The sequence below is a fragment of the Colletotrichum gloeosporioides genome (genome assembly GCF_011800055.1).
Source record: "Colletotrichum gloeosporioides strain Lc1 chromosome Unknown consensus_37, whole genome shotgun sequence".
Taxonomy (NCBI): domain Eukaryota; kingdom Fungi; phylum Ascomycota; class Sordariomycetes; order Glomerellales; family Glomerellaceae; genus Colletotrichum; species Colletotrichum gloeosporioides.
Genome location: NW_025544682.1, coordinates 27,691 through 53,286, shown reverse-complemented (window position 1 = coordinate 53,286; position 25,596 = coordinate 27,691). Strand labels below are relative to the sequence as shown.

Genomic DNA, 25,596 nt, shown 5'->3' with positions numbered 1-25,596 from the left:
ATTCCCGGTCGAGAGAGGCAGGCGCAGACGTCAACGCAGGAAGACGAGGAGCAAGGTAAAAATAAGAACAACACGAGAGAGGCAAGGAGGGTGCAGGTGCAAAAGCAATGCTGGACTAAACAAATGCGCAGAAGCTGCCCTTTTTGCAAGTCCTTCGTCCGTGTGTTGGATGCTCGAGCGTAAGAAAGCACCCCGTTCTGTTGTCGGGATGAAGCCGGTCAATCCAAGTATCCCCAGCTCCTGCTTGTGTTTGGCTGCGACTCGGACTGCTGCGCGGCTCTGTCTCGGCGCTGGGAGGGGACCGTTTGTGGAGGGAGGGGTGAAGCTTCAGGAGGGGAGCTCCTTGCTTGCTTCGGCGGTCCTTTCTGCTGCAGTTCCGACGAGATGGGCTGGCTGGCTTGGCTGGGGTTTGTGTCCAAGTACTGAACAAGCTTGGTGGCGTTGCAGGTAGTGAGTGTTGTGTTGCGGACAGATGCAGATGTTGTCACGGCCCCGCGCTGTTTGTGTGTGGTTGTGACTGATAGCTGTGCAAGATGTCGGGATCGCTGTTCGAATGTACAGTTATGACGAAGGGGCGACTTCATGTATGAAAATCCTCGGTGGATGCACAAGCAGAGATGCAAATTTGCAGTGTCCTGTGCTGTTCTTTGCCCCTTTCTTCCCGTGTACAAACTTTCGTATACTCGCTGGCAATAATTCGACTCATCAATTTTTTTTTTCTTCCTCGCTCCTGTGCTTCCAATGTTTCCACCTGACAGAATGGGGGGCAGATGGCTTCTTTGCTGTTTCTGGAGATGTCGTCCCGAGAGTTCAGGGTGTTGCTGCGTGCGCTCGGCCGGGATCGTGTCGGTGCGCAAAGTGGTGCAGACTGGGGGGTTTAATGAGATTGGGACCGATTCAGTTGATTACATGTGTTTGGGTATGGATCTGAGAGCGCAACAGAGTCAGAGCCCAGAGCCTCCTACCTGTTTTGACCGCCCGATATCGAGAAATGAGGCGTGGGTAGTGGATCTATGTGCAATTCAATATCTGCAGCAAAAAGAAAGCCTTCAGGGACTGGGGGTGAACTCTGTCGGTGAAGGAAGAGAAAGCAACATGCAACAGAGACATCTTCATCCCCTTTTTTTGCACTTCTAGTTGCAGACTTCCAATCCTCTCAATCCCAGCCCCCCTTCTTCAAACTCAACAACTCGGATGAATGGTTGCAAAGTAGAGAGAAACCTTGTCGCTTACGTGCAGTCCTACGTGGATGGATCACTGTTAGCTCAACTGTATCATCACTCGCAGCCACCTTTATTTTTCGGCCCAAAAACCGCCACGCCGCTCCTAGTTCGTTCGCTCGCTGGCCCAAGGCCCAATGCAAATCACTCCCCAGCCTGCTCGTTTGCTGCTTGGAGTCGTTGGTGGCCCGTCCCTGAACACGGCAGGTGATCGCCTCTCAAGGCCCAGGAACCAGGCACCGCACGAGGGGAACAAACAAAACCGTTGATGATTTTCTCCCGAGGCGTTTAGCTCGCTGAAACCTTGCGATCCTTCTTAGGCATGGCGCTGGTTGGCCATTGATGCCTTACAGCAACGTCGCTATCGTGCGATTTTTCGCAAATAAAGTTGCTTGGAGTTTTGAGCCTGGTCATGGATGCCCAGTGTTCGACCCTCCCCAGAATCTGTCATTCACGCAGAACAAGCATATCTCGTTCTCTCGGCCGATGTCTCGCCATCCCACCACAAAAATGCAACGAACTCCGACGAATCGATGCTGCAGGGCTGCATACAGGGAGACGAACACCACCACCGACCTTCCCCCAAAGTGGCGTAGGCCCAGGAGGCAAAGGAAACCTGCGAGTTCCGGTGTGACGGAAACCTGATGACGCTTTTGCTGTCGCATCGTCTTGGCCTCGATTCCCCGGCTCCATGGCAGATGGCCATGCGTGTTTGCCCATTTCGAGACGCTTCCCCGTCCTCTTATGGTATCTTTTGTGCCTGGTTCCTGAATTCCCGTGCCGTGTACCACGTGTGCCAACAGGATGCAAAGTGCAGCACCAATCATGCGAAATCGTGTGTCGGTTTGTCGACGGCGGTCCCTGTACGCCACCGCGTCAATGGTACAGCTCGAAGTCGGCCCGCTAGCTTCCTCCTTGGTCTGCTTGCGCGACGGATTGGACCGAGTCGCGGCAGTCAGGCACGCGCATCCGCGGGAAGGCGGCTGCATGCAAGTCCTCGGGGCCCCGTCGCGCAGCCTAGATGCAGCCCTGCTGCGTGCATGCATCAGGTTCGTCGACGATGTTTGCTCACAGTCCAGTTGCCCTCGGTTGCGCATCAACAGCGTGGTGAGCACATTCCATGACGATGTGCCTGTTTCAAGCCTTTGTCAGATGCCACGCCACCTGCATTGATCACACTTATGCCCGGCACTTCGTCCCTACTCCAAGGGTCTCCAGCTCGTGGCAATCCGTGAAACATTCCCCGTGATTTCTAAAACTCATGTCGTCTGTCAATTGCAGGTTCATGCTCCATCGCCGCATCGGTCGCCACCCCTTCGAGAAGCAAGCAAATGCCGGCGGTGATTTGCCATGCGGAGCCATCTCCGTTTAATCACAGCCGGGAGATGGCGAGTCCACCGCTCGGCCTTCGAATAGACGCGCACGGACGGGCTGTGAGTCTAGCAGATTCGCTTCGTCGGGATCTGTCATGCGCTGCCATGATAGATGCAGGAAGTGAGTGCCATGTTGACGACTGACGGGCAGAGTTTTCGCGGTCATCTGCGGGCGAGCAGATCAACGAGATTCAATGAGATTGTCGAGAGACAAGGAGAAAACTTCGATGCAGGGGTGAGAGAACGTTGCGGTGAGAGTTAGGCTCCGGGGCCAGGTACATCGCCCTTTTGTCAGAAACCAGCCCCTTCGCTTCCCCAGGCCTGCAAACGTGTCATTGGGGGCTGCAAACAAAGCCCATCTACAAGGACGTATCGTTCCATTCCAAATTGGACTCAGGCGATGGTTATCTGTCGCTTGCTGCGTATATTGGTGACAAAACCCTGGTGTTGACTGATGTACTTGGTGGGTGACAGAACATGATGAACTGATCTTGGGCCAAAGCATATGGTCGGTCTTATTGAAGCAGCACGGGCAGCGAATAGCCTGCTTCCAGAGAAATCGGTCCAGTCTCTCCCGCAACATGATCGCCAGCGAAGAGACCGGCGTCACGGTGAAACAGGCCTAGATGGAAGCCAAGGGACGGCGCGGGCGGGACAGCCAGACACGGCCAGGCCCGGCCGCGTGTCTTAGAAATGCCGCCGCCTGAGTTAGCGGCTGTCGGGTCCGGGTCATACTGGTCTGGGGCCGTGTTGGCGGATGGAGGGGTTGTACCCTGTGTTTGCGCAGGGCCGAAAATCTTTCTCGGAGTGTCCAAAGGAATTAGAACATGCCGACCTGATAAGGATGTCGAAGTGTGATCTTCATGCAGCTGATGGGAAGCGGATTGGCCGAACCACTGCGCCGTCAAATGACGAAAAATCGCCGATGATTATGAAATCCGTCCCCGCGGCGGCGGCGGCGGCGGCTAACCCCGGCCGCAGTCGCGACAAATCACGCCGATGTGCCGTCATCGGGCAGAGCACCGGCCGTTGAAGAATTTCTTTGTCGTTGCTCATCCTGACAGGATACTCCAGTATTGAAGGTTTGCTGGTTGGATTCGTTCTGTTGAGGTTGACTCGCGTCCGGAAGTTTTCATCTATTTGAAAAAACTTTGACTCGAATATTTTCGTCGGGATTAACTCCGCGACAGAATTTTTGCCAGTTTCATCCGGTCCTGACGAGCATCATGAATGGAATCAACGGTAGCCACGCCGCCCCGCAGCAACTGCGTCGAGCTGATGAAGTCGACGATGTGAGTGCTCGACTCAAGCAGTACGTTTCTCATGGAAGATGGCCCGGCTGACGATTGCCCCGTGCAGCTGCTTGATGCAGTCAAGGGATTGATTGTCCCGTACATCAGAGCTGCAGATGAGGCCGCGCCACAGAAGGCCGGGGGCAACACATCAGTAAAAATCGACGGAGTTCCAAGCAATGTTCTCGTCGACACTCTGAAGCCCGAGGCGTTGGTTGAGAAGCTGAAGCTTTCCCTTCCCGCGGGCGATGGACTCGGAAAAGAGGGCTTGCTCAATGTGGTGCAGAAGATCCTGAGGTACAGCGTCAACACCTGGGACCAAGGCTTCATGGATAAGCTGTATGCCAGCAACACTCCTGTCAGTCCGCTCGCATGAGTGCAGGAGCTTCGCTAATATGCTTAGGTTGGGCTTGTTTCCGATCTTCTCTTGTCGGTACTGAACACCAACGTGAGTCATCCGTCTTTTGCAACCAAACATCCTCTGATCAGTGTTAGCTCCACGTTTACCAAGTTTCGCCCGCCTTGAGCATCATCGAAAAGATTACCGCTCGGAAGTTCGCAAACTTATTTGGGTTCACCGGCCCTAGAGCGGGAGGAGTCACATGCCAAGGAGGCAGCGCGTCCAACCTCACTTCCCTGGTAGTAGCTCGCAGTGCTCTGTACCCCGAGACAAAGAAGACTGGCAACGGTTCGTATGATTTTGTCATCTTCACGAGTGCTCACGGCCACTACTCTGTTGAGAAGAGTGCGTTGGCATGCGGTCTTGGGGCGTCAAGCGTCTGGGCGGTGCCTATTGACTCCGAGGGCCGCATGATCCCGAATGCTCTGCGGGAGCAGATCGTTCGTGCCAAGTCTGAGGGCAAGACCCCTCTGTACGTCAACTCCACGGCTGGAACGACGGTGATGGGCTCTTATGACCCGTTCGAGGAGATCTCCGCCATCTGCAAAGAGTTCGGACTGTGGTTCCACATCGATGCCAGCTGGGGAGGATCTGTCATCTTCTCCCAGAAGCAGAAGTCCAAGTTACAAGGCGCCCATCTGGCCGACTCTCTGACGGTGAACCCGCACAAGATGATGAACGTGCCGGTAACGTGCTCGTTCCTCCTGACGCCAGACGAGAAGGTGTTCCACAAGGCCAACACTTTGCCTGCCGGATACCTTTTCCACAATGTGGACGAAGATGGCGACGTCTGGGACCTTGCCGACTTGACCCTGCAGTGCGGCCGCAGAGGTGATAGTCTGAAGCTGGCTCTGGCCTGGATCTACTACGGCGCCGGCGGATTTGAGAAGCAGATCGACCATGCATTCTCGCTGGCCGAGCGTCTGGCTACTCTGGTTGAAAAGAGCGAGAACTTCGTCCTGGTGTCCAGCAACCCACCGCCGTGTCTGCAGGTCTGCTTTTACTATGCACCGAACGGTCAGCTTGCGGAAGACTCCAAGACGAACACCAAACGCACCAGCCAAATGGTTCACAAGCTCATCGAGCGTGGCTTCATGATCGATTATGCCCCTGGAGAGCAGGGCAGTTTTTTCCGTGTGGTCGTCAACTGCCAGACGCTGCAGGGGACTGTGGATGGTCTGGTGAAGGCCTTGGAGGAGGTTGGCAAGGAGGTCGTGGTGTAGCGCGTGATGAGTGCACATATCTGAAACGATTTTGACGAAAATAAAAAGATGGACTGGGTATCAAAAGTTAGGTAGAAACATAGAGATAGACACAAAAAGAGTCGTTGGCCGACTGTTGTTGAGTTCTGGTCCTCCGACGTGAGCCGTTCAGAGCATCTTGGCTGGCTCGGCTGAGTGACATGCGTCCGACGTTCGACAAGTGAAATTAAGCCTTAGGATGGAGTTAGGAATTGCTGGAACAGTGAAGATGGTAAGCAAAGGGAGAGAATCATGTTGTCGTCGAAGTCGGGTACTTACACTGGAGGCAGGTTGGCAGGGGCCATGCAGTCGAGAATGACAGTGCAGGGGCTAGTGGGGTGCGATAAGATAAGCGATAAGATAGTAAACTGGGACCAAATTTTTTTTCGGCTTGCTCTCCAACACTGGATGCGACAGTCCACTCTTGCTCTGTTCCTCAGCAACCCGATTGGCAATTACACCGTTCAGCCTCCGTCAAAATGCCAAAGCCGAGAACGAAACGTCAAGCTATTCGCGACGAGCGAAAGAAGAAGAGGAGAGAGACACACGAAGCCAACTACGATGCCAAGGACGAGGAGCGGCAGTCGAAGCGCAGACGTACCGAGGACGAGTCGCAAGAACAAGGCGAAGAAGGGGAGCAACAAGCCTACGATGATGCGGGCGAGCAACAACAGTCGTTCCCCAGCAATGGCCCGGAGAGGGAATTCTTTGGTATGCTCGCCGACGAAGAGCAGGAGTACTTCCGCCGCGCCGACGAGATGCTCGAATTGAACCAGTTCCCCTCCCCCGAGGATCGCGACATCTTCCTCCAGAGCGTCTACAAGGAGGCACAGGGCAAGGAGCTCAAGCTGGCTAGCAGTCAATCGCTGTCGCGTCTGATGGAGCGGTTGATTCTTCTGTCGAACACCAGGCAGAAGAAGCAAATTTTCAACGCGTTCGCGACGCACTTCTTGTCTCTTGTCCAGCACAGATTTGCGAGCCATTGCTGCGAGACGCTGTTTCTGCAATCTGCACCCGTCGTTACACAAGAGCTGGGAGGCGTTGTCCCCGAGGAGAAGAGCGAGGAAGATACGGAGATGCGGGATGGAGAGGAGCCTGTGGAAGAGAGCACAATGGAGAACCTCTTCCTCATGACTCTGGACGAATTTGAGCAACACATGGGCTTCCTGCTCACCGACCGATTTGGATCCCACACCCTCAGAGTTCTACTGGTAGTGCTCTCTGGTCGTCCGCTGGAAGATGCGGCGACCAAGTCCTTGTTGAAGAGCAAAAAGAAGGAGCACATCACCGTTCACGGCGCCAATGCCAACACACAGGATCTCAACACCCAGCTGAGGGCTGTCCCGGAGTCCTTCACCATGGCCACCAAGAAGATCATCCAGGACGCCGTATCTGGTATGGACTTCACATCTCTGCGCGTTCTCGCGAAGCACCCGACGGGCAACCCTCTGCTCCAGCTTCTCCTCGAACTCGACATCTCTCTCAACCACAAGAACGACAAGTCGTCCGCGTCAAACCAAGACTCGCTTCTCTACAGACTGCTCCCAGATGCCCCCAAGTCTCTCAGCGACACCACCTCCGAGGCTGCAGACTTTGTCAACAGCATGGTGTACGACCAGATTGGCTCCCGCCTTCTCGAGACCCTCATCACCCACTGCCCGGGCAAGATCTTCAAGGCCCTCTCCCACAACTTCTTCGGCGAGCGCATCGCAACCTACGTCCGCAACGACATCGCATCCTACCCCGCGCTCCGCGCTCTCAACCGATTCAGCAAGGACGACCTCGTCGAAGCCGCTAAGAAGATTCTGCCCATAGTGCCAACCTTGGTCACGAAGCACCGCTACAATGTCCTCAAGACTCTCTTCGAGCGCTGCGAGGCACGCCAGGCTTACGAGGAGAAGGCCGCCCTCACCAAGGCTCTCACTGACGCCCTGGGCGGCAACCCCAAGGACCTCATTCCGAAGCTGTGCCATCTTGTCGAGGAAGAGCCCGAAGAGGAGGAGCAGAAGTTTCAGCAATCCCAAGCGCCGCAGAACAAGACTGCCATCGCCGCGCACGGCGCCCACCTCGCCTCGACGATGTTCAAGACCCCGGGTCAGCCTTCCAAGGTAGCTCAAAAGTCTCTCATGGCCCTCCCCTCCGATCTACTCTACCAACTCGCGACACAGTCCATGCCGAAGATGGGCGTCCTCACAACCGCCCTCGCCAGTCCCGCCGCACCCCAAAACGAATTTTTCCACAAGGCCCTCGTTGGTGCCCTCGCACCCCATGTCGGCGATCTGGCCCAGTCTCAGACCGGCCACAACGTTGTCAACGCCATCGTCGATATTCCCTCCCAAGGCAAGGACCGTTCGGTTCCGCTCCACGTGAAGCAGACCATTATGGCCTCGTTGGCGGAACACGAGCGGACGCTGCGTGAGTCGTGGTTTGGTCGCAGTGTCTGGAGGACGTGGAAGGGCGACATGTGGAAGACGAGGCGGTCTGATTGGGTTAAGTGGGCGAAGGGAGCCGAGGGTGAAGGTGAGGAGGTGAAGCTGAAGCCGTGGCAGAGGAGGAACTTGGAGCAGAAGAGGGCACAGGCCGGCAAGCCCCAACCTAAGGAGAAGAAGGAACAGGTGGAGGAGAACGCGGAAGAAAACTAGCCATTGTATGATACCCGGCGTCCAAAATGAATAATATCTGTGCAAATTTAAATGCAAATATGTTGTATATCAGGGGTCCCCGAAACGATGATTACTGTCACCGAATGCAATCGTACTTCTCCCAAGCAGATCTATAAATCCAAGACCTTTTCGTTGGGAAGTCGCTGAACAACAGCAGAATGAACCTCCCTTCACTGCACGACGTCGAAAGGACGCGAGCCCCGGCGAATAGTCGTCATGTGGCCAAAGTGAAGCGAAGCTACTGTGATGCCGAATGAAAGGATGTGTGTGACCGATCGGGTTGACGAATAAGTGTGAGATCATCTGGGAGGACGACGATGTATCAACCCAAGCACGCAAAATTAGCGTGTGGCCAGCTTGAATTTTGAGTTGCCAATGAGTAGTTCGAAATTGTCAATTGCCGTTTCTTGTGAACTTGCTTACATTTACCAGTCGTCAATTGTGTGGGCAGTCATGCACGAAAGGAGAGGTTTCCAAATGAGCTCTCGGCTTGTGGGAAGAAATTGCTGTGATGACAGATCGATCCCATTTGCACTTGCGCGTATCGGATCGACCGAAATAAATACTTAAAATCATGTAACAAATAGCTTCTGGTTCCTCAAGAATGGCGTCTCGCAAAACCTCCTTCATTGCATAGTCGGGATTTCGTAGCCGTCCATCACTCACCCATGCACGATATCGAACGCCGAAGCCATATTGTCTCTCAAGAGCGTCTCTACAATCTATAGTGGTATCTCCCGTCTGTCTCTGTCTGCGTTAAACATTGCCGGTGTATTCGACGTCACGATGTGGCTTCTGTACATGGATAGCCGCGGTGCTAAAATGGAGTCTTAATGTTGTGTAGACTTGGACGTTTCCGAGCGACTGGAAGCCTGGCATCCCAATTCGCGATTGTTTGGGAGTGTTCTCATCCCTGTGGTTTCAGTCTTCGTTTGTATCGCAATCCGCAATTGCCTGTTTAGGAGTCGGATTTAAACCTTGGATAAAAATATATGCTCCTCTATGCGCCCTTGCGTATCTCCCCAAAATCAATCTGACGGCCGAGTCTTAATTTCACGATTTCGTGTTATTGTAGAAATTTCTATTATCTCGCGAAAGACTGAAAATTTCAGCGACGGCGTGCGAAGCACTGGTGGCATCAACAAGGCCTCATACTCAGGCGCCAACGACACGTAGAGGCAGACGCACAAGCATCGGGATATTGGGTCGGTGTCGTGATCGGGTTGGTTTTGCCAATGTCAAAACGAGGTTTGCAACTGCGAGTCTCGTTAAACCGAGGGGCGGATCTTCTGCGCTGGTTTATTGATGTTGAAACAACGCAATTCTTGCTGGATTGTCAGCACTCTGGAACTTCGGTCATGCTCTTCCATACCCCACCGACAGCCAACCAACCAACGACACCTTCTACCATTGGCGAGAGGTCGTAGAATCCCACGTGACTGTAGCCACATCACCGGCACGAGTGGGATAAGTAAGCACTTTCTTTCCTCCTTTTTCTTAACACTTATTGCAGTTGTCTTTGTTACGAGTTGACCTCTCGGAGTTTGAGTCCTTATCTTACCGCTTTCCTTACTCGTCTGGACTGCAGTACCACTAGGGTCTCCCCAAAAACTCTTGATCAGTCTTGCACCCATACGCTACATCCCTCCTTCCCCGCAGTACGTGAAGTAGTCGAACTCAAGGCGATGGTAGGTCTGCAGTTCACGAAGCTGTAGACGGAACCAACTGCCTGATTGAAGTGCATTGGTTTTCTTCACCTGACAAGCTCGATGCTTCAAGATGGGCAGGAAAAGGCATGGCAGTGCTCATCCAAGAGCGATCGATATCTCTAAACAGAAGTCAGGGTTACAGGCAGGCGCGGGGAGTGGGCATCCGAGCAGTCCGCGGCTATCAGAGGATGCGGAGTATGTGCTTAGAGGAGCATATACCTTGGGACAGCCCACCCGACTGCTAAGCCTGCTCACTGGGGAAGTGACAGAGCCTAAAAATCGACAGCGATACGCCATCGTATCCTATGTATGGACACAATGGGATGACCCAGGACAAGTCGTCGATACGTGTCGTGGGATTCTTGAGGGAACTGGCATCACTGCAATATGGATAGACCAGCAGTGTGTCAAGCAAGACTCTATCGAAGACAAGCAAGCCGAGATTCCGAGGATGGCAGAGTACTATGAGGGAGCCGCGGTCTGCATCGCTCTCTTGAAGGAGGCCGAAATCTCAGAAACTTGCTTCGGGAGAGGCAAGAGAGATATACCGCACGATATGGACATGTGGCAAGCTACTTTACAAGCGGTGGACCAGAGTGTGTGGAAGTCACGCGTGTGGACGTACCAAGAGGCAGCCCTTTCGAAGAATCTGCTGCTCGTGGGGAAAGACGGCGTCATAAGCCAGCAAGAATACAGTCTCTTGTTGATGTTGATGGTGAGACGTCCAGAGGCTATCGCAGGCAGAGTGGCAGTGTCCCGAAACAAGAACGGGCGTATTCTTTCTGTCGGTGATGGAGAGGCTCGGGCAAGAGTGGGTAACCACCCGTTCAGCAGTGCCGCTAGAGCCATGGAAAGGTACGGTGAAGGGAAGGCGTCGCTGGTAGAATTCTGGAAGGATATGGGGGCTAGGAAATGTGCTGTGGAGGAAGATCTGGTATACGGTGTCCTGGGAATGCTACAGCCAGGAGAGGCAGTTGCCGTGGAGTATGGCATAGGCTTTGAGGAGGCCGCCACAAGGGTGTTCAAGACGACCTCTGTGTTGGCATCCATCATGGCCATGCCTCCCAGCCAAAAGCCGGGCGCCTGCTGGCTCCCGAAGGCTCAGAGAGGAGATGACGGCCAGTGGACGCTGGGAGACACAGCCAGCACGACCAGACCGCTCGGTGAGCACTCAAGGGTGGATGATAGTGGATTGCTGAGGGTTAGAGCCGTGGAGTGCCGAGTCCGGAGAGAAGAGGATGGACGGTGGAAGATGAAACTGGAGACGAGCGTGACAATATTTGGGGTGGAGATTGCTTCTGCCGGGATAGAGAACAAGCAAACGTGGAACCAGGCGCTGTTGATCAACGGGCACCTGCATGGGGCAGGAGATACATTAGTTATCACCGGTGAGGTCCAGGAGAGAGACGTTTTTCACCGCACTGGCTTCATCACTTTCAGAGAAACACTCCCTGATCGTCTCAAACCCACAGAAAGAACTCTCACAAACTGGCTGGTCGGTTTGAGGGCTTAGAGTTGTGGCGTCAGCCCTTCTTGAGATCAATTCTGTGTTTTTCTTTTTTCAAATTTAAGGCATCGATAGCTGCAACGACGAAGTCGCTTGCCAATGGGAATTAGCGTGTTATCAAGCCAATCCGGCGAGTAGGAAGAGATATCTGGCTGACTTTGTGTTATTTGGCAGACGTCTGTGCGAATTCCTCTTTACTGAGATAAGATTCATTCAGTTCAAACGATCGTTATCTGTCTTATACCAGACGTCCCACTCCCTCACTTTTGATACTTTGCACTTATTCGGTCGATGTGGACAGGTTCTACGACTATGTGTTTCCAATAGTGAGGTCCACAAATATAAACCGCATCCATGGTGGCTGCCATAGCAAGTAGCCTTGAAGCAGAAATTATCGGATCTCCCAAACGGGCGGTGGCGCCCAAGACAACGATCCCAATAACTACTATGCGTCGATACCGAGGCCCAATTAGAATACTCTACTTTAACCGACAATTCGTCGCCGAGGCGTTCCACAGCCAGATGTCTAAACAAGGGAGCTACGAGAAATGCTCATGCGATCTATCTCTCAGATGGTTTAGCAACCAAGTAATATGAGCCCAAAGCGAAGGGTCCGGTTTACGCAGCCGAACACTGGTTCAGGTACCAAGCTTCACCATCCATGGCTGCGTGATTAACGGAGTCCGTGTTGCCGAGGCATGGTATTCTTGCACCTTGATCGTGCCGTGATTATTAGCATGCTTAGCATGCGAAATACGCAGAGATGAATAGAAACGACAGGCAGATATGACGTTCATATTGGCGTTCGTGTGCACTTTTCAGTTGACGACCGCGCAATACAGTCACATCGACTTGTAATCATTTTAGCTTTGCTGATTACGACCACAATCGCCGAAAGGTCACATTGGTTGACTTCAGACCATGAAAGATTTGAAGCGTTTAAATGCCCGCATGCACCGTAGGCTGGCGAACAAGAGTTAACCGAAGAAGTCGCAAACTTCAATCCGCCCGGCGCCGAGAAAGTGGGCCCCGAAGTCCGTGTTTCCGGGCGCGGGGTCACCGAGCGGGGTCGCGTCCCTCGGAAAGCGACGGCTGTGTGTGTTTGGCTTGGACAACAGACACACGACGCTGCGATTACGACGAACTTCAAGCTTGGAATGCGGGTGCGTCATACGTGCCGCTAAATTTCCTGCCGCTGGTTGACGAGGGCCGATGAGCGGGAAAGGGGCTGTAAAAGCGTGGGAAAGACATACAAGGTTGAAAAGTCCCTATCGATGTGGCAAAACATCTTCTCTTATTTTTAGAACACTAAAGATTCACCCATGTCGCAACATTCTCCAGGAGTTCAGAGACGCCAAAGTCAGTCAGCGATATGTTGACGGCACGCTGATCTGCCGCCATCCTCCGTCCATGAATTCTTCAGTCCGAATTTGAAAGAATTATCTCATCATCAGGAAGGCTGTCATAATGAAATGACTCTCCGAGGCGTCCCACGCTCATATTAACGTCTTTCTAGTAAGGTATTGTGGTGTAGAATGATTCAAACCACAGCCGCGCCATTTGGCTTGCGTTTCGTAGACGCGCTGGCAATATTCCTCTTGTAACAAAACACAGTGTCCTAAGGTAGCGATTCCGCCGAATCAAACCATCTATCTACTAATGGGTATAAATCATCTTCGTAAACGGGGTTGACAAAGGCCATCGACCAGGCGACCCCAATTCGGCAGGTCTCTTGGTGAGAGCAAAGCTCGCGATGTTAAGCTGTGGCGCAAATTGTAAAGGACAATAAAGCCGCCCTAGATCCCTCTCGTGATCAAAAGACCCTTTCCAGAGTGCTGCCATCCTTCTTCGCCGCTATCTTGTGGTAATACACTCAACCGGCTACTATACCCAGGCTCTTGACGACTTTCAACTTTCGCAGTATTTCCTGATCACCACCCGGTGAGAGTGCTCCAATCCCCGTGTGGACCGAAAGCTTTACAATCCTCACCCATCTGTCATTTGTTGCTCGCTTTTCCATAATACCAACACTCATTTGATGTGACTTTCATAACCCCATCCAGCTAGATTTCAGCATCAAAGTTTGTATTTCGAAGAGTCTAAACCTATCGACTCAACGACATCGCCGGTGCCCTTCATCAGCGTCGCCGCCTTGATTAGAACCCCTCGTAGCAAGCTATGAACCATCAGTAGTCTCAAATCAGACACTCAACTGATGAAACCTCTATAATTGAAGGCAAGACACGGAGACAAGACATGCTCAGTCTATGGCCAGGAGACACCACATTTTGCTGTGGTTCTTTCGCTTCCCACTCACCACCTCAGCACATTTTACATCCCCATCAACACCCATGCACCCACCGTCGCCAAGCGTGAACACGCATGTAAAAGACAAGTATAAAACCTCCCAAAGCACTGATCTTGTACAGAACCAGGAGATAATGTAGCTATCGCATCTCTTGGAGTTGTTGATGCTGAGTTACTCGAGCCACTCGTCTTGATAATTCCGAGGTCTAGAAGCGGCAGAACCTTTTCACGAGAACATCGTGAAGACTTCGCCAGTCTCCCTCTTTATCGTCCTGGACTGATCCGTCCATATATGCCATCACGGCAAGAGGTCTGACAGCAGGAACCATTCGTCATGGTGACCGACTACTCACGAGGCACCCCATGCATTCCAACCGCACCACGAGAATCGAGATAACACAAACAGGACTACACGTCGAATTAGAATTCGGCGTGTTGGTGTGTCTTCGATCCGTCACCTCCAAATGAAGAAAGCAGCATTATATACATCGTCCAATGAGCGACCACGCTTCACCCACGCACACAAACCAGAGGCACCTCGCCACCTCCACGACACCGAAGCAGCCACACGACATACATACCTCAAGCTCACAGATGAACATCGCCTACCTTCACACCACCACTGAAGAAAATATAAAACAAGCGTGAACCCCAGGGTGAACAGAACTACAAATCGAGTTTTCCTGTCGAGCCACGTTCTGGTGCAAAGCTGCATGAACAGGCCGCCCAGAACACGCCCCCATCAACGGTGGCGCATCAATACCACGAGGTCCGCCAAACAGCACCCCGTAGGTCGTCCCTCATCCGCCTTCTTCATCTCTGCCCGTTTATCCCCAAAGGCAACCCCCCTCTGGCGACTTTAAACCGACGCCCATGCGTTGGTTCTCATGTCCATAGACTTGCTCGCGGGCACCGCAGCGCGAGGTATCAGGAACTTGCGTGCTGCGCCGCTAAAGCGCGGCGTCGACCCCACAATATCAGCTCAAACGCCCTTCGTCAAAGAGTATGCTTTTCACCAGGTGAGTCAGAAAACCGATACTCTCGGGTCGGTGGCTTCGACGGCGGGCGCCGAGTTTGCCACCTGAACCACGGGGCGGGGCCGCAGATACCCGCTGTTCCTCATCGTCTGGAAAAGCCAGCAAACATATCAAAAAAACAAGGAGCATATGGAACAAGTATTGGTAATGAATCAGTGTTTTTTCTTATTGTTACTTTTTTTCGGCAGTCCCGACTTCAAAGCCTCGCCGGTAGATGCATGTTCCAGCTCTCTACTTTCGCACTGTCGTCGCCATGTGGCGAGGCCTTGCCAACGACTCTTTTCTTCATACGTGGTTCTTTCCTTTTTTTTTCTCACTGCCTTCCTCCATGCCCATTCATACCGTGACTCGAGATTTCGACCAACTTCCGCATCTCCACGTACAGGACGGCACACGTCCTCTTCCATCCTTCGACAACCAAACATTGGCCTTGCTTCAGCGTGTTCGATTCATGTCCTCCGACGGCTTCCGATTGTTGAAAGAAAAAGGGGCATAATCCCCTGAGTCCATATAAAGGACATGTGACCTTAAATAAAATTTGCCGAAACCCATCAAGTCATGGGTAAGAGGTATCCGATAAAAACCCCAAACGCCCGCGTGATTCGTGAAATAGCCAATATCACCCCCGGGTATCCCTTTGTGACCGACCATGCAATGCTAACTCTAAAAAGTCTTTGCTCATGAACCAGTAGGTCACTTCATCATTTCGTGTCCAGATTCATTTCCTCCACATTACAATCCTACAGACACGGGAGGGTGTTATGCCCGTGCTTGTCCATTACAAGGACGGGTCGACGGTACCGCTCTCGTTATGATCGCCAAAGTCAAGAAATGACTCCCAGTTCTCAGTGGCGCTCGGCCCCGGTGTGGTGCACTCGCTGTGCCCGTCGTCAAATCGTTGGGTGTACGGGTTCAGGTGGCCGTTGAAATACTCGTGTGATGACAGCGTCGGGTTGTCCATCGTGGAATCGTGTTTCAGATCAGCCATGTCTGGATACCACGCCTGCTGTTGGTAGGGGTTTCCCATGAACATCTGTGACATGGGGTCATTCATGTCAAAGTTTGGTACCATCATCTTCGCATCCATGGGCAACTCAGACGTGAATGAGGACTCTGGCGGGAACAGGCTTGCATCCAGGCTCGTCATTGGGGACGGGAAGGTGGACGCGGATCGGGTCGACGGGGTGGCAACGGCAGCCTCCGAGGATGGAGACAATGCTGGTGGCGAGGTGGCAGGGTCACGGGCTACCGGTGTAGACATGTCCATCGGGGAGGCCACAGACTGCGTCCTCTCTCGTTGCTGCGTTCCTTGCTGGAAGTTCACCGTGCTGAAGGTCGGCGACATTGGGCTAGTCGCAGCAGCCTCGGATTGAGCTTGCTGATGACGAGCGTTGCTGGGAGCGACGGGCTGATAGTACATGGAATTGGTCAAGTTGTGGGATAGTGCTTGAGCCTGTTTGGTGGCGTTGGGGAATTGCTCAGCAAACATCTTGTTGATCGGGTTGTCGGCCCATTCCTGGTTACGAAGACCAGCGACCATGCTGGCCATCGCCACACGGTTCGCGAGGAAGGCGTTCACTCGGTAGTCAAACTCGGGTGAACCAGTCTGCAAGTGGGCTGCCAGCATGCGGTAAGATCTCGGCATGTCGTCTTCCTCTTCCTCGTACATCTCCTCGGCTTGGACGATAGCCTCAGAAATCTTGAAGCCCTTGCCGGTACGCTTCTTATGGATCTCGCTGGCCATCTTGGCAGACTGCACGCGAGCCTCAATACTCCGGTCAGCTCGCCGAGAGGCGGCAATGTACGCCCTCTCCTGGTTCTCTTCATGAGAGCGCTCAGTCTGTGACGCTCATAGTCAGCCAAAGTCGGGGAGAGTTAAAACCTTGTGGTGTGAAGCCGTCATGCAAGGGTGGCGGACGCATACGAGCGGGCCGCATGGGATCTCGGGACAAGATTGACGAGTGGGAAAAATACGACACGAAAGCATATAAAAGGGGAATGGCAGCCAAGCACCAGAACTGGCCCTGAGAGTCGTACCTTCTTCTGACCCCTGTCCATAGCCATGCTGGGCGAAATATTGCTTGCGTCCAATGATCGCTTGGGCATATTTGCTGACGTTGTCGACGTTGGGGATCGCCGTGTGATATGTAAATTGAGTAAAGGTATTCAGACTTCGGATCGAAGAAGTCACTTCGACAAGTGCAAAGTTCGATAGGTGAAGGTGAGGCGTTCGTAGGATTGGAAGGCGGCCAATGAGCTTCAAAATGGCTAGAACCTGTGAAGCCAAAACCGCCTGATTCTCAAGCGGTGTTGCGTCGATGGCTTATTCGTCGTCAATAAATTGGTACTCGCGTGAGTCGTGATAGCTTCACGGTGGTGAAAGAGCTTCGGGAGTGATGTACCAAAAAGGTTGGGGGGAGGACAGAAAGGTAAAGAGTGCCACTGGGCCGCCTCCAAGTCTTATACAAACCCAGGGTTCGTGCTCCTCGGGGATCGGTCTAGAACGATGGGACAGCACAAAAAGTATGGCAAGTGCCCCCCCTCCCCTCCCCCAGCACTAAAACAGAGAGAGCAAATTGGAGCAATGTTCCATGCGGAAGCAGGTGGGAAAGCGCGAATGTGGTGCGGTGCGGTGCGGGCTTTGGCTGGTTGCTTTTGCTGGCTGCCGGGTTACTGGAGCGAGAAGCAGCGAGAGACAGGGCCCCAGGAAGTCCAGGATAGGCTCCAAAGGGCGCTGAGGGGGGCGGTACATTGCCCGGGTACATTGGTCCACGGGCGGGCAGTGTATGGGAAAGCGAAGGAGGGCTGGCTGCTGGACACCGGACTCTGGAGCGGTAGCAGAGCTGCACTGCTGCAGTGGCGGACAGGCATGTGGTAGCGGAAAGGGCAAGTGTCACTCGCCTGGTTTCGATCGCTAGACGATCTGGGAGCGTTTGATCGGGTTACGCTCTGTTGATCGATCTCGATGACAGAGGGTCGCTGTGTTAAAACCACGCCCCGCCCAGAGGTATCGGCCGGGTCACTGGTGAATCGACACTAGAGGGTTTGGTTTGGGTGGTTTGGGTGCGCGGGAGGGGGGAACACCGTGAACCTGCCAGCCCTTTCCCCTCTTCTTTCTCGTACCCTACCGCTTTCGGACTAGGGCCGGGTCGTTTTGGCGGCACGACGGGCAGGGGTCGCTGGAGGGCAGCTGCGTGGCTTCGCCTCAAGGGTGACTTCCATGGGACGCGGTCAATGTTGGGCAACAGAAAGGGCAGGAAGGAAGGGACACCGGAGGACGGCTGGTGGTGGGCAGAAAAGAAGGTGCTGGCTGGGATGGTGCACACGCACCGCACCCAGAAGGCACCACCGCTGTCCACGGCTGAACGTGGACGTGGACGTGGACGTGGAAGGACATGGAGTGGGGCACAGACCGAGTGGGGCGATCCAAGCTCGGGCTCGCGCTCGACCTCCAGGCCCCACACGCGCAACCGACAGGGCGGGAGGGAGCCCCGGGTGTGCTCCTGCAGGCCCAATCCTAGCAGGAGCTCCCTCCAGTCCCCATTCTTTCTTTCCAAAAATGCAATTCATACGTAAATATTGTGCAGCCAGAGGAAGGAGGGAGAGGAGAGAGACACTGCGAATTCGTACCTGCCCACGCAACGGAGAGGCAAGCAGCGCAGGAAGTAGGTAGTACTTTGTGGGTAGATGCCATGCTCGTACAGACCGGATCCATGGATGTCATGATAATGGAAGCAACACTTCATCCAGTGTGCAAGTCTCAGCAACAGCAGTAGCAGCAGCAGCCAGGCACACCATCACGCTATCTCCATCCTTTCTTTTCCTTCCCGCTAAACACCATCTCGTCGCCCACAAGGGGCAGAGAAAGCAAGCAAAAGCCAGACAGCAGAGAGCAGGCCTGACGATAACCCTTCTGCCACCTGTGTGCCCTTCAACTCTCTCTCACCCCCCTTTCCCCAATTCCGTCCGCGTCTGCTATTGCGCCTGCATCTGCATGAGAGCTGTTTCCCTGAGCTGCCTGCATGTCGCCATGGCTGGTCCAGAGGTGTCCATTGCCTCAGCCCGAACCTCATGCTTGCTAGCAGCTGCAACTTTGCTGTGGCTTCCAAAAGTAAGCAGCCAAGACAGCTTCGAGCTCCAAAAGCTTGAGCTGCGAACAAATCTCCAAAGACGCCTCTGTGCCTGATTCTTAATTAGTATGTAAGTGTCTATGGCAAGACATCCCCCACCATGCAAGCTTGCGGCTATTCTTCTTTAGACCTCCTCGACACTCCTCAAATCCCTTCGGACAAGGTTGCCCGGCTGCCACGATGGAACGAGCGGCCTGGTAAGGTAGACAATGTCGACATGTCAGGTACATACAGCCGTGCCTGCCGACCTGCCGACCTGCCTACCTCCCTACTAACGTGCACCAGGCAATTGATGCATCGTCTCGTTCAACTTTCCCACTTCTCCGCAAACAAACATGCACGACCATGAGACAAAACAAGAAGGCGCTGTACTTCGCACAGATTCGCCGTCCCTGCCTCCGCTCCGTTCCCATGCGCAAGAGAGACATTCATGGGTCGACACCGCCCTTCTTGCTCTCCCCTTGAGATGAGCTGTTGCGCCGCCCGCAAATGGCCAAGCACCCAACCAATATCAAACCCCCCGGTACATACTTCTCATCCCACCTCGCTTCCCTGGAGTTTACTCCGGCTGACCACACAGAAGCACAGAAACTGACACAGGCACCACCGCGCCGCTTGGCCCTTACAAACTACCTACGACGTACGGATACAAAGCACAACCTTGGCTGCATGGCCAGTACATACGTGTGCCATCATTTCTCCATCACGCCGACATGCTTTCGCAGCTCCAGAACTCTGTCGCGCCAGATGCCCTCGACCACAAGCCACGGGCGCTCTGAAATCGGAATACCCGTTCCTATCAATCCCGTGCATTGTATCTGATGGACCACCAAGGCCATGCGCTTACGTTGTGGATGTCGCTCAATACTCGACCACACCCTCACAGCCAACCTTTCTGTTTAATACTGTTGATACCGTTGCCCCTCTTTCGCCGAACGGATTGTCTGCCATCTAGCGTCCAATCGAAGACTTGGTGAGTTCCAAACCCCGATGACCGAATCAGAGCACTCGGCGCAGCCCCTGGCGGCAGGACACCTCGAATCGTTTGTCCGACTGCTCTAATGCTCGGTGTTCTAATCCCTCCGCGTCCGCTCCTCGGCTACCAGGAGTGGACTCGGCCAACCGGGGCCCAGATATCGATCCTCAGGGTCCGACATGGACTGCCAGGGTCCCTAGCTTGCTGGCGATTGGGTTGCCGCATGCCATCTTCGGCGGAATATTCCAGCATCTGGCGAAGCATAAAAAACCCACCGTTCTGACAAGATTGGGTACGTCGATACCCACGAATGGTTCTTCACCGTGGAATCAAGCCTACTGCCCTGCCACGCCTAGTTGCACCCAACCGTGCTTTACTGCACAGCGAGGAACCGTCCGTCTCTGCAATTAGGAAATGGGCTACGAGGTATCGCCCGGCCGCCCGCTCGAACCATTAAAGGCCCAATTTCCCGGGCTCGCTCAAGGATCATGGCCTCGCTGTTGATCGGGAAAAAGCCCACAAGCTATTGAAGCTAAGGCTCGGCCAACTGCGCCGCGACCTCCATAGAGGCTTCGCGTTTCGCGACTGCCACCTTTCAGGGAAAAAGCGTCGCCGGGGTCACGCCAACCTGGACGGGATGGCTGTTCCCAGAACAGCCGGGGAACGTGGCACCTGATATCGCGTTAAATCCGACACGACCGTGGCATGCTCGATCAGCTATCAGCGCAACCCAAAAGACAGACAACGAATACGCAAACAAGACGGATGTTTTCGAGAGCCTGGGCTCAGACTAACGAACCACCTCAAATTTCGCCAGCAACATCTCCGACTGGCATAGCGCTCAACACATGGCAAAGGCTAAGGCACAAAAAGCCATTTTGAAGATGCAAACTTTAGCAAGGCTGCCTGTGAACATGCATAGACCAGCTCACAAGCACATGCTACAGGAGAATCGTCAAACGGCTAATGGAATGGGAAGCAAGCAAGGTGCGCACTACAAACGCAGTACATGCGCCCAAAAAGACGTGACAGCTTCCAGGGCTCCCCAGTCTCACAATTACTTGAAATGGGCACGGACTGCGAATTACATCAGGCAGTCGACCCAAGCCATGCAACGAACAGCTGTTACCCCGCTGAAAGAGAGGGGGAACTAATGAGGGGGACGAAGCTTGCTTTCTCATCACTATTATCCTACGCTGCATTGCCGTCGAAAGGTTGAGGCGTCTTTGGGTGCAACGCCTGCAACAGAGACGCTGGCCTTTGCAACCAACGTTTCGCCTCCTCCATCTAAACCATCCGGTTCTACGAATGGCAATGTCGTCGAACGGGCAATGCCTTCAGTTGATCCGTCTGTCTGAAATGGCGCTTGCCATGCTCCCGAGTCTCTGGGATTTGACGTCACATCAAGATCGATCAGCAGCTCTAATGGAGAGCGGTAATGGCCACAGGAACTGTCGTTTCGGGTGCGCTCTGCTCGCACTCCTGGGCCTTTGGCTGTCGCCAAACGAACATTAATAATTGGCATCTCTCGACGTTAGGACGGAGCAAAGAGTCCGCGCCAATCTAGCTTGCCAACTAGCTGGAGCGTGAAACAAATACCTCGAGGTACAACAGTTCTTGAGCGTACCCCGTCGTAGGGACGAACTTCATCATGTCCAATCAAAGGGTTTTTTTGCGCAGCCCATGCACTCCGTCCCCACACCGGCACTCTTTAAACTCACCCCAGTGGAGATGGAGAGCTCCCAGTCGCATCAATATCTTGAACTCCAATGTTCAGCCACACCTGAAGATCGGATTAGATAAACAAGTGCCAGAGATCCCCAACGTTGGCGCACAAGTTGACGAGAATCAAGGGGTGCACCACGGCAACTTGCAAGACCTAGCGGCCAGCCACAAGCCACAAGCGGGACCGCGGGAAGCTCGTCTACCCGGTACGCAGCCGGCCACGAGGTATGACATCTTTTCGTCGTCAGAGGGAGTTTTCCAAAATTGCATACCATCACTTTGACGTGAATAGTGAACACGGCGCCGAGTGCTTCCAAGCCGCAGATTATCTACCGTTGAGCCGAGCTAATCAGAATTCCTCAGCTGCGCTGGAACATTCTCCGAACGCGAGAGCCAACCAGAAAACTGGTCAGAATACTCGTTCAGTAAGGTCCTCTCAACTTCATGTGGCAAATTAAGGGACATTTCAAGTCCGTCCCGTCTCTGCAGGGTCAGAGACACTGGCCCAATGTAGAGCGATCTCTCCCCTCCATCTACCACAGGCAGGAAACACACAAGACGCAAGATAACCGAGCGGGCACACACGCGCCGGATCCCGCAAATTCCCATCATTCGAACCATGGCATTTTGCGTTTCCCCAACTGCACGTCTGCGACATTCCCGCGGTGCTTGAAGTTCCGGCCTCTTCGTGTGACAACCGTGCTGGCTCGCAGTTGCTTCAGCTGCAAAGCCCGCCTACAGGATTATGACGTTGGACCGACGCATGTCGCCGATTTCATCAAACAAGAGATTGGTTGCTCTTCAGTTCTTCTCCGCCATCTCGATTTTACTTCATACAGGTGCCCACGCCTTTTCTTTCTGCCCAGCTAATCGCACGGGACAGGTACGCTGCCGTCCCCAGCCTTTGATGCCCCAGACCAATTGCGTACTCGCCCCTTACCCCGGATCCCGATCTTATGTTGATTCCAAATGCGACACGCCCCCGCCTATCCTTCCCGTGAGTCAGCAAACTTCAGGAAACGGCGAGCGGCGAGACCGGTGGCTGCCATTTGATAAGCCCCGCTTGTGGCATCTTCTGGACAAAGTCAAATCTCGCGACGGCGCCGACAAAAGGGTCTTGTTCCAGTCACCGGCAGATGGAGACAGATCTGGACCACACCTTGGGGTCTCTAGACGATTCTCGGCGGACAGTTGACGCCACGTTCCTGGGCCTTGACGTAAAGTCTTGCGGGTCTAGGCAAGCTAGACGGTTGGGAATGGCAGCCTCCTGGCATGTTTTGCGCGGGAATTTGCTTCGTGAGCATACATGCGTGAAGTCCCCACTTGCAATCGAGTTTTGCAGACGACCAGAGGTTGCTCTGGCACTGCACTACCAGGAGAACGGGGACCCTGAAAGCTGTAGCAGTTGCTGGTTTTATGCGACAATATGCACATTGGACCCTTACATCACCCCGGGATCCCTCATTACAGCAGACTCACGAGGCTTGGTCCAGACCAGTGACACCGCAAGACACCGTTTCTGAGACCGTGGAAAGTGCTCCGAGAATGAGCGGCGCGGCCCCCGTGCACTCTCTGCTTAGGTCTCGCGGTCTCTAGTTGAACTGTGTGCAAGCGCGTTCGCGCATCTTCGCATCGATTTCTCAAAGCCCGTCTGAACTCGGCGACCACGGACAACTGGCAATGCTGATCACGATTACTGGCCACGAACTATTTGGAGAGCTTCCTTTCTTGGCTACAGGAGAGAGACGACGCTAGTATGCTCAACTACTGCAAAGGAGCCTTAACCGACAGACTGGCACAGTCGCTAGTACGCGAAGGGACTAACCGTGCTGACCCATCAGTCGATGCACGCTGCGGGATCTCGATGATGGTTGAAATGGACGATGCCAGCTTTCACTCAATTCCTCTCTAGCCAAGTCCTTTGGGCCACTGAAACCCTCCCATTCCTGGGCCATTCCAGGCCAGCAGAAGGGGACCCAACATCCCGCAAGCCCGCTCAATTCCTAGCCGCCGCCCGCTGGAATCAGGCTGCTTCCGTGAGTAGGGGATCTGGCGCCAGACATCATGCCATTTAACCCTTTCTGCTTGCTGGTCCTGATTCAGATTGAATGTTGTTACCGGCGGTAGTACTTGCCATGTGTAAAGCCTTCTGGGAGCAAAGCAGACCGGGCATCGTTGAAGGTACTTCTCCGACCGCCTCTCCGGCACCGCCAGGCCGTCGCTGTTTACTACTTGATCGGACCGTTGCACAAATTGGCGCCGTTCCTGAGTTGGGTTCTCTCGCATCTGGATCGGCTGAGACCCCGGACACATCATAGTTCTTCACGATGCCAGGTGCCCATGGGGTTTCTAGTCACGCTCATTGCCCATGTCAAATTGGGTGGAACGCATGCCATCTGTGCTCCCAATTTTAGGCTTACCGGTAACCACTGACTCACCTGCAGAATCCTCGGGAACCAAGAATTTCCATCGACTTCGCGAATAAAACAACCCCATATTGAAATATCTTCAGAAAGGGTTTCCCCGCCAGCTTTACCGACGATTCCGAAAGCATCGGAGCGGAGCCTTCCACACCGCTAGCCAGCGTGGTTATCAAGCGCACGGTTAAATCGCGGCGGGTGTAGGCATTCTGCCCCTGGCCGTGTAGACTTCCCGCGATTAAGGGCTTTGTCGAGAGCTTTGGGGTCCTGGTTTCCGATTCACAGGACATGTTTGTCGATCGGACGGGGCCGAACTTCACGATCCCCTCAAGTTTTCAGGGCAGCCCGCATCGCTGACATGGCCCCCCGGCCCTGCGAGCTGGTTCCTTTGTTGGCCGGATCGGACCAGCCAACGTGCCATCGGAACATTTGCAGCGCCGATTCCAATGTGCTGGATCGCACCCGTCCACCGTCTTCTGGATCGGGTGCGACGCAGTTCCTTTTAATCAATCCCCCATCAGCCCTGCCCTGCACCAACCGGATGAACCCCCAAGCGTCGATCGACGTTTGAGCTCCGGACGATGGAGCCTACCTTACCCTTCCGCCCGCGTGACAGAAACTCACCTTATCGTCACTATTGCAGCTAGCCGTCATTTCAGGAGAAGCAAATCCAGACGGTGCATCTCGCAGCAGATATTGTTTTCCCTTTTCCACTTGAAGACAGACACGGGGTGCTTCAAGATGAGGAAGCCGATCGTAGTCGATACCTCGATGCGCAGTTGTGGATCGTGGGTTGTGGGACTTGCGTCCACGCCCACCGCCAGATGAGATGAGATGAGATTTCTCGGCCTGCCTTCCGGGCGGGTGGTGGCTTTTTCCAGCGTTGGCGCCATTACCGGCGTCGTCGTTAGGACCGCTGCAAGTGTGACCGCTCGCATGGACGATGGCCAGCGAGGCGACCCGTTCGATGCCTCGACATCGTGAAAGTCGCCGATTGTCGTTTCGTTTGGAGGTTTCGATCGCGACGCAGAAGCAATGGCTGCTGTTGGAACCGGGCGCTGCCGGGATGACGATTTTCGACGGTCGATGCGCCGGACAAGCTGCGCGACATTCTGCCAAGCTCGGCGTCGCTTTGACGCGCTGCATATGTCATTCTGCGATCAGTCTGGACTTTGTGCGCTGCGTCTCTTCCGCACGTCGGTGGGCAGCCATCCTGCTCTTCGCCAGTCGCTGCAGGACCCCGTCGCGTCAGGAGTGCAAGCTGGTCGAGATGACAGAGCAGCACGACAAGCCAAGAGACCTGTGAGCTATTGCGGGCTCGGGAGTAAAGGCGGGGCGAGTGCCGGCCATGTCTCCGTCCCGGCGCAACCACGACGATACCGGACAACTGGGTTTACGGGAAAGGGCAAGCAAGCGCTGTCCAAAGCAATCGTTGTTGCGTCTCCTCGCCTCTGCTTGTTGTCGTCAATTCCGAAGGATTCCCGTCTCGCGACTATCGTAACGCCCCAAACCCGATTATGGGTGTTAGACGAAGACTGTTGATGGATCTGGGATATGCTTCAACGAAGGATTTTACCCCTGAGACTGGGCCACTTC

At 54.1% G+C, this 25,596-nt stretch overlaps 3 protein-coding genes across 3 annotated transcripts; 2 read left to right on the top strand and 1 right to left on the bottom strand.

Moving 5' to 3' along the window:
- Nucleotides 1-3,819: 3,819 nt before the first annotated feature.
- GCG54_00004321 (Nucleolar protein 9) lies at nt 3,820-8,168 on the top strand (the record flags this gene model as incomplete). The annotated part of the gene is made up of 5 exons (XM_045404372.1): nt 3,820-3,885; nt 3,953-4,243; nt 4,289-4,333; nt 4,381-5,502; nt 5,967-8,168. 5 exons carry the CDS (start codon nt 3,820-3,822, stop codon nt 8,166-8,168), a joined length of 3,726 nt encoding a protein of 1,241 aa, XP_045265156.1.
- Nucleotides 8,169-10,349: 2,181 nt separating this feature from the next.
- GCG54_00004320 (uncharacterized protein) lies at nt 10,350-11,411 on the top strand (the record flags this gene model as incomplete). Its single annotated transcript, XM_045404371.1, has 1 exon — nt 10,350-11,411. The coding sequence occupies one exon, from the start codon at nt 10,350-10,352 to the stop codon at nt 11,409-11,411; it is 1,062 nt and encodes a 353-aa protein (XP_045265155.1).
- A 4,116-nt stretch (nt 11,412-15,527) lies between these two features.
- GCG54_00004319 (uncharacterized protein) lies at nt 15,528-16,855 on the bottom strand (the record flags this gene model as incomplete). The annotated part of the gene is made up of 2 exons (XM_045404370.1): nt 15,528-16,589; nt 16,787-16,855. 2 exons carry the CDS (start codon nt 16,853-16,855, stop codon nt 15,528-15,530), a joined length of 1,131 nt encoding a protein of 376 aa, XP_045265154.1.
- Nucleotides 16,856-25,596: the final 8,741 nt, after the last annotated feature.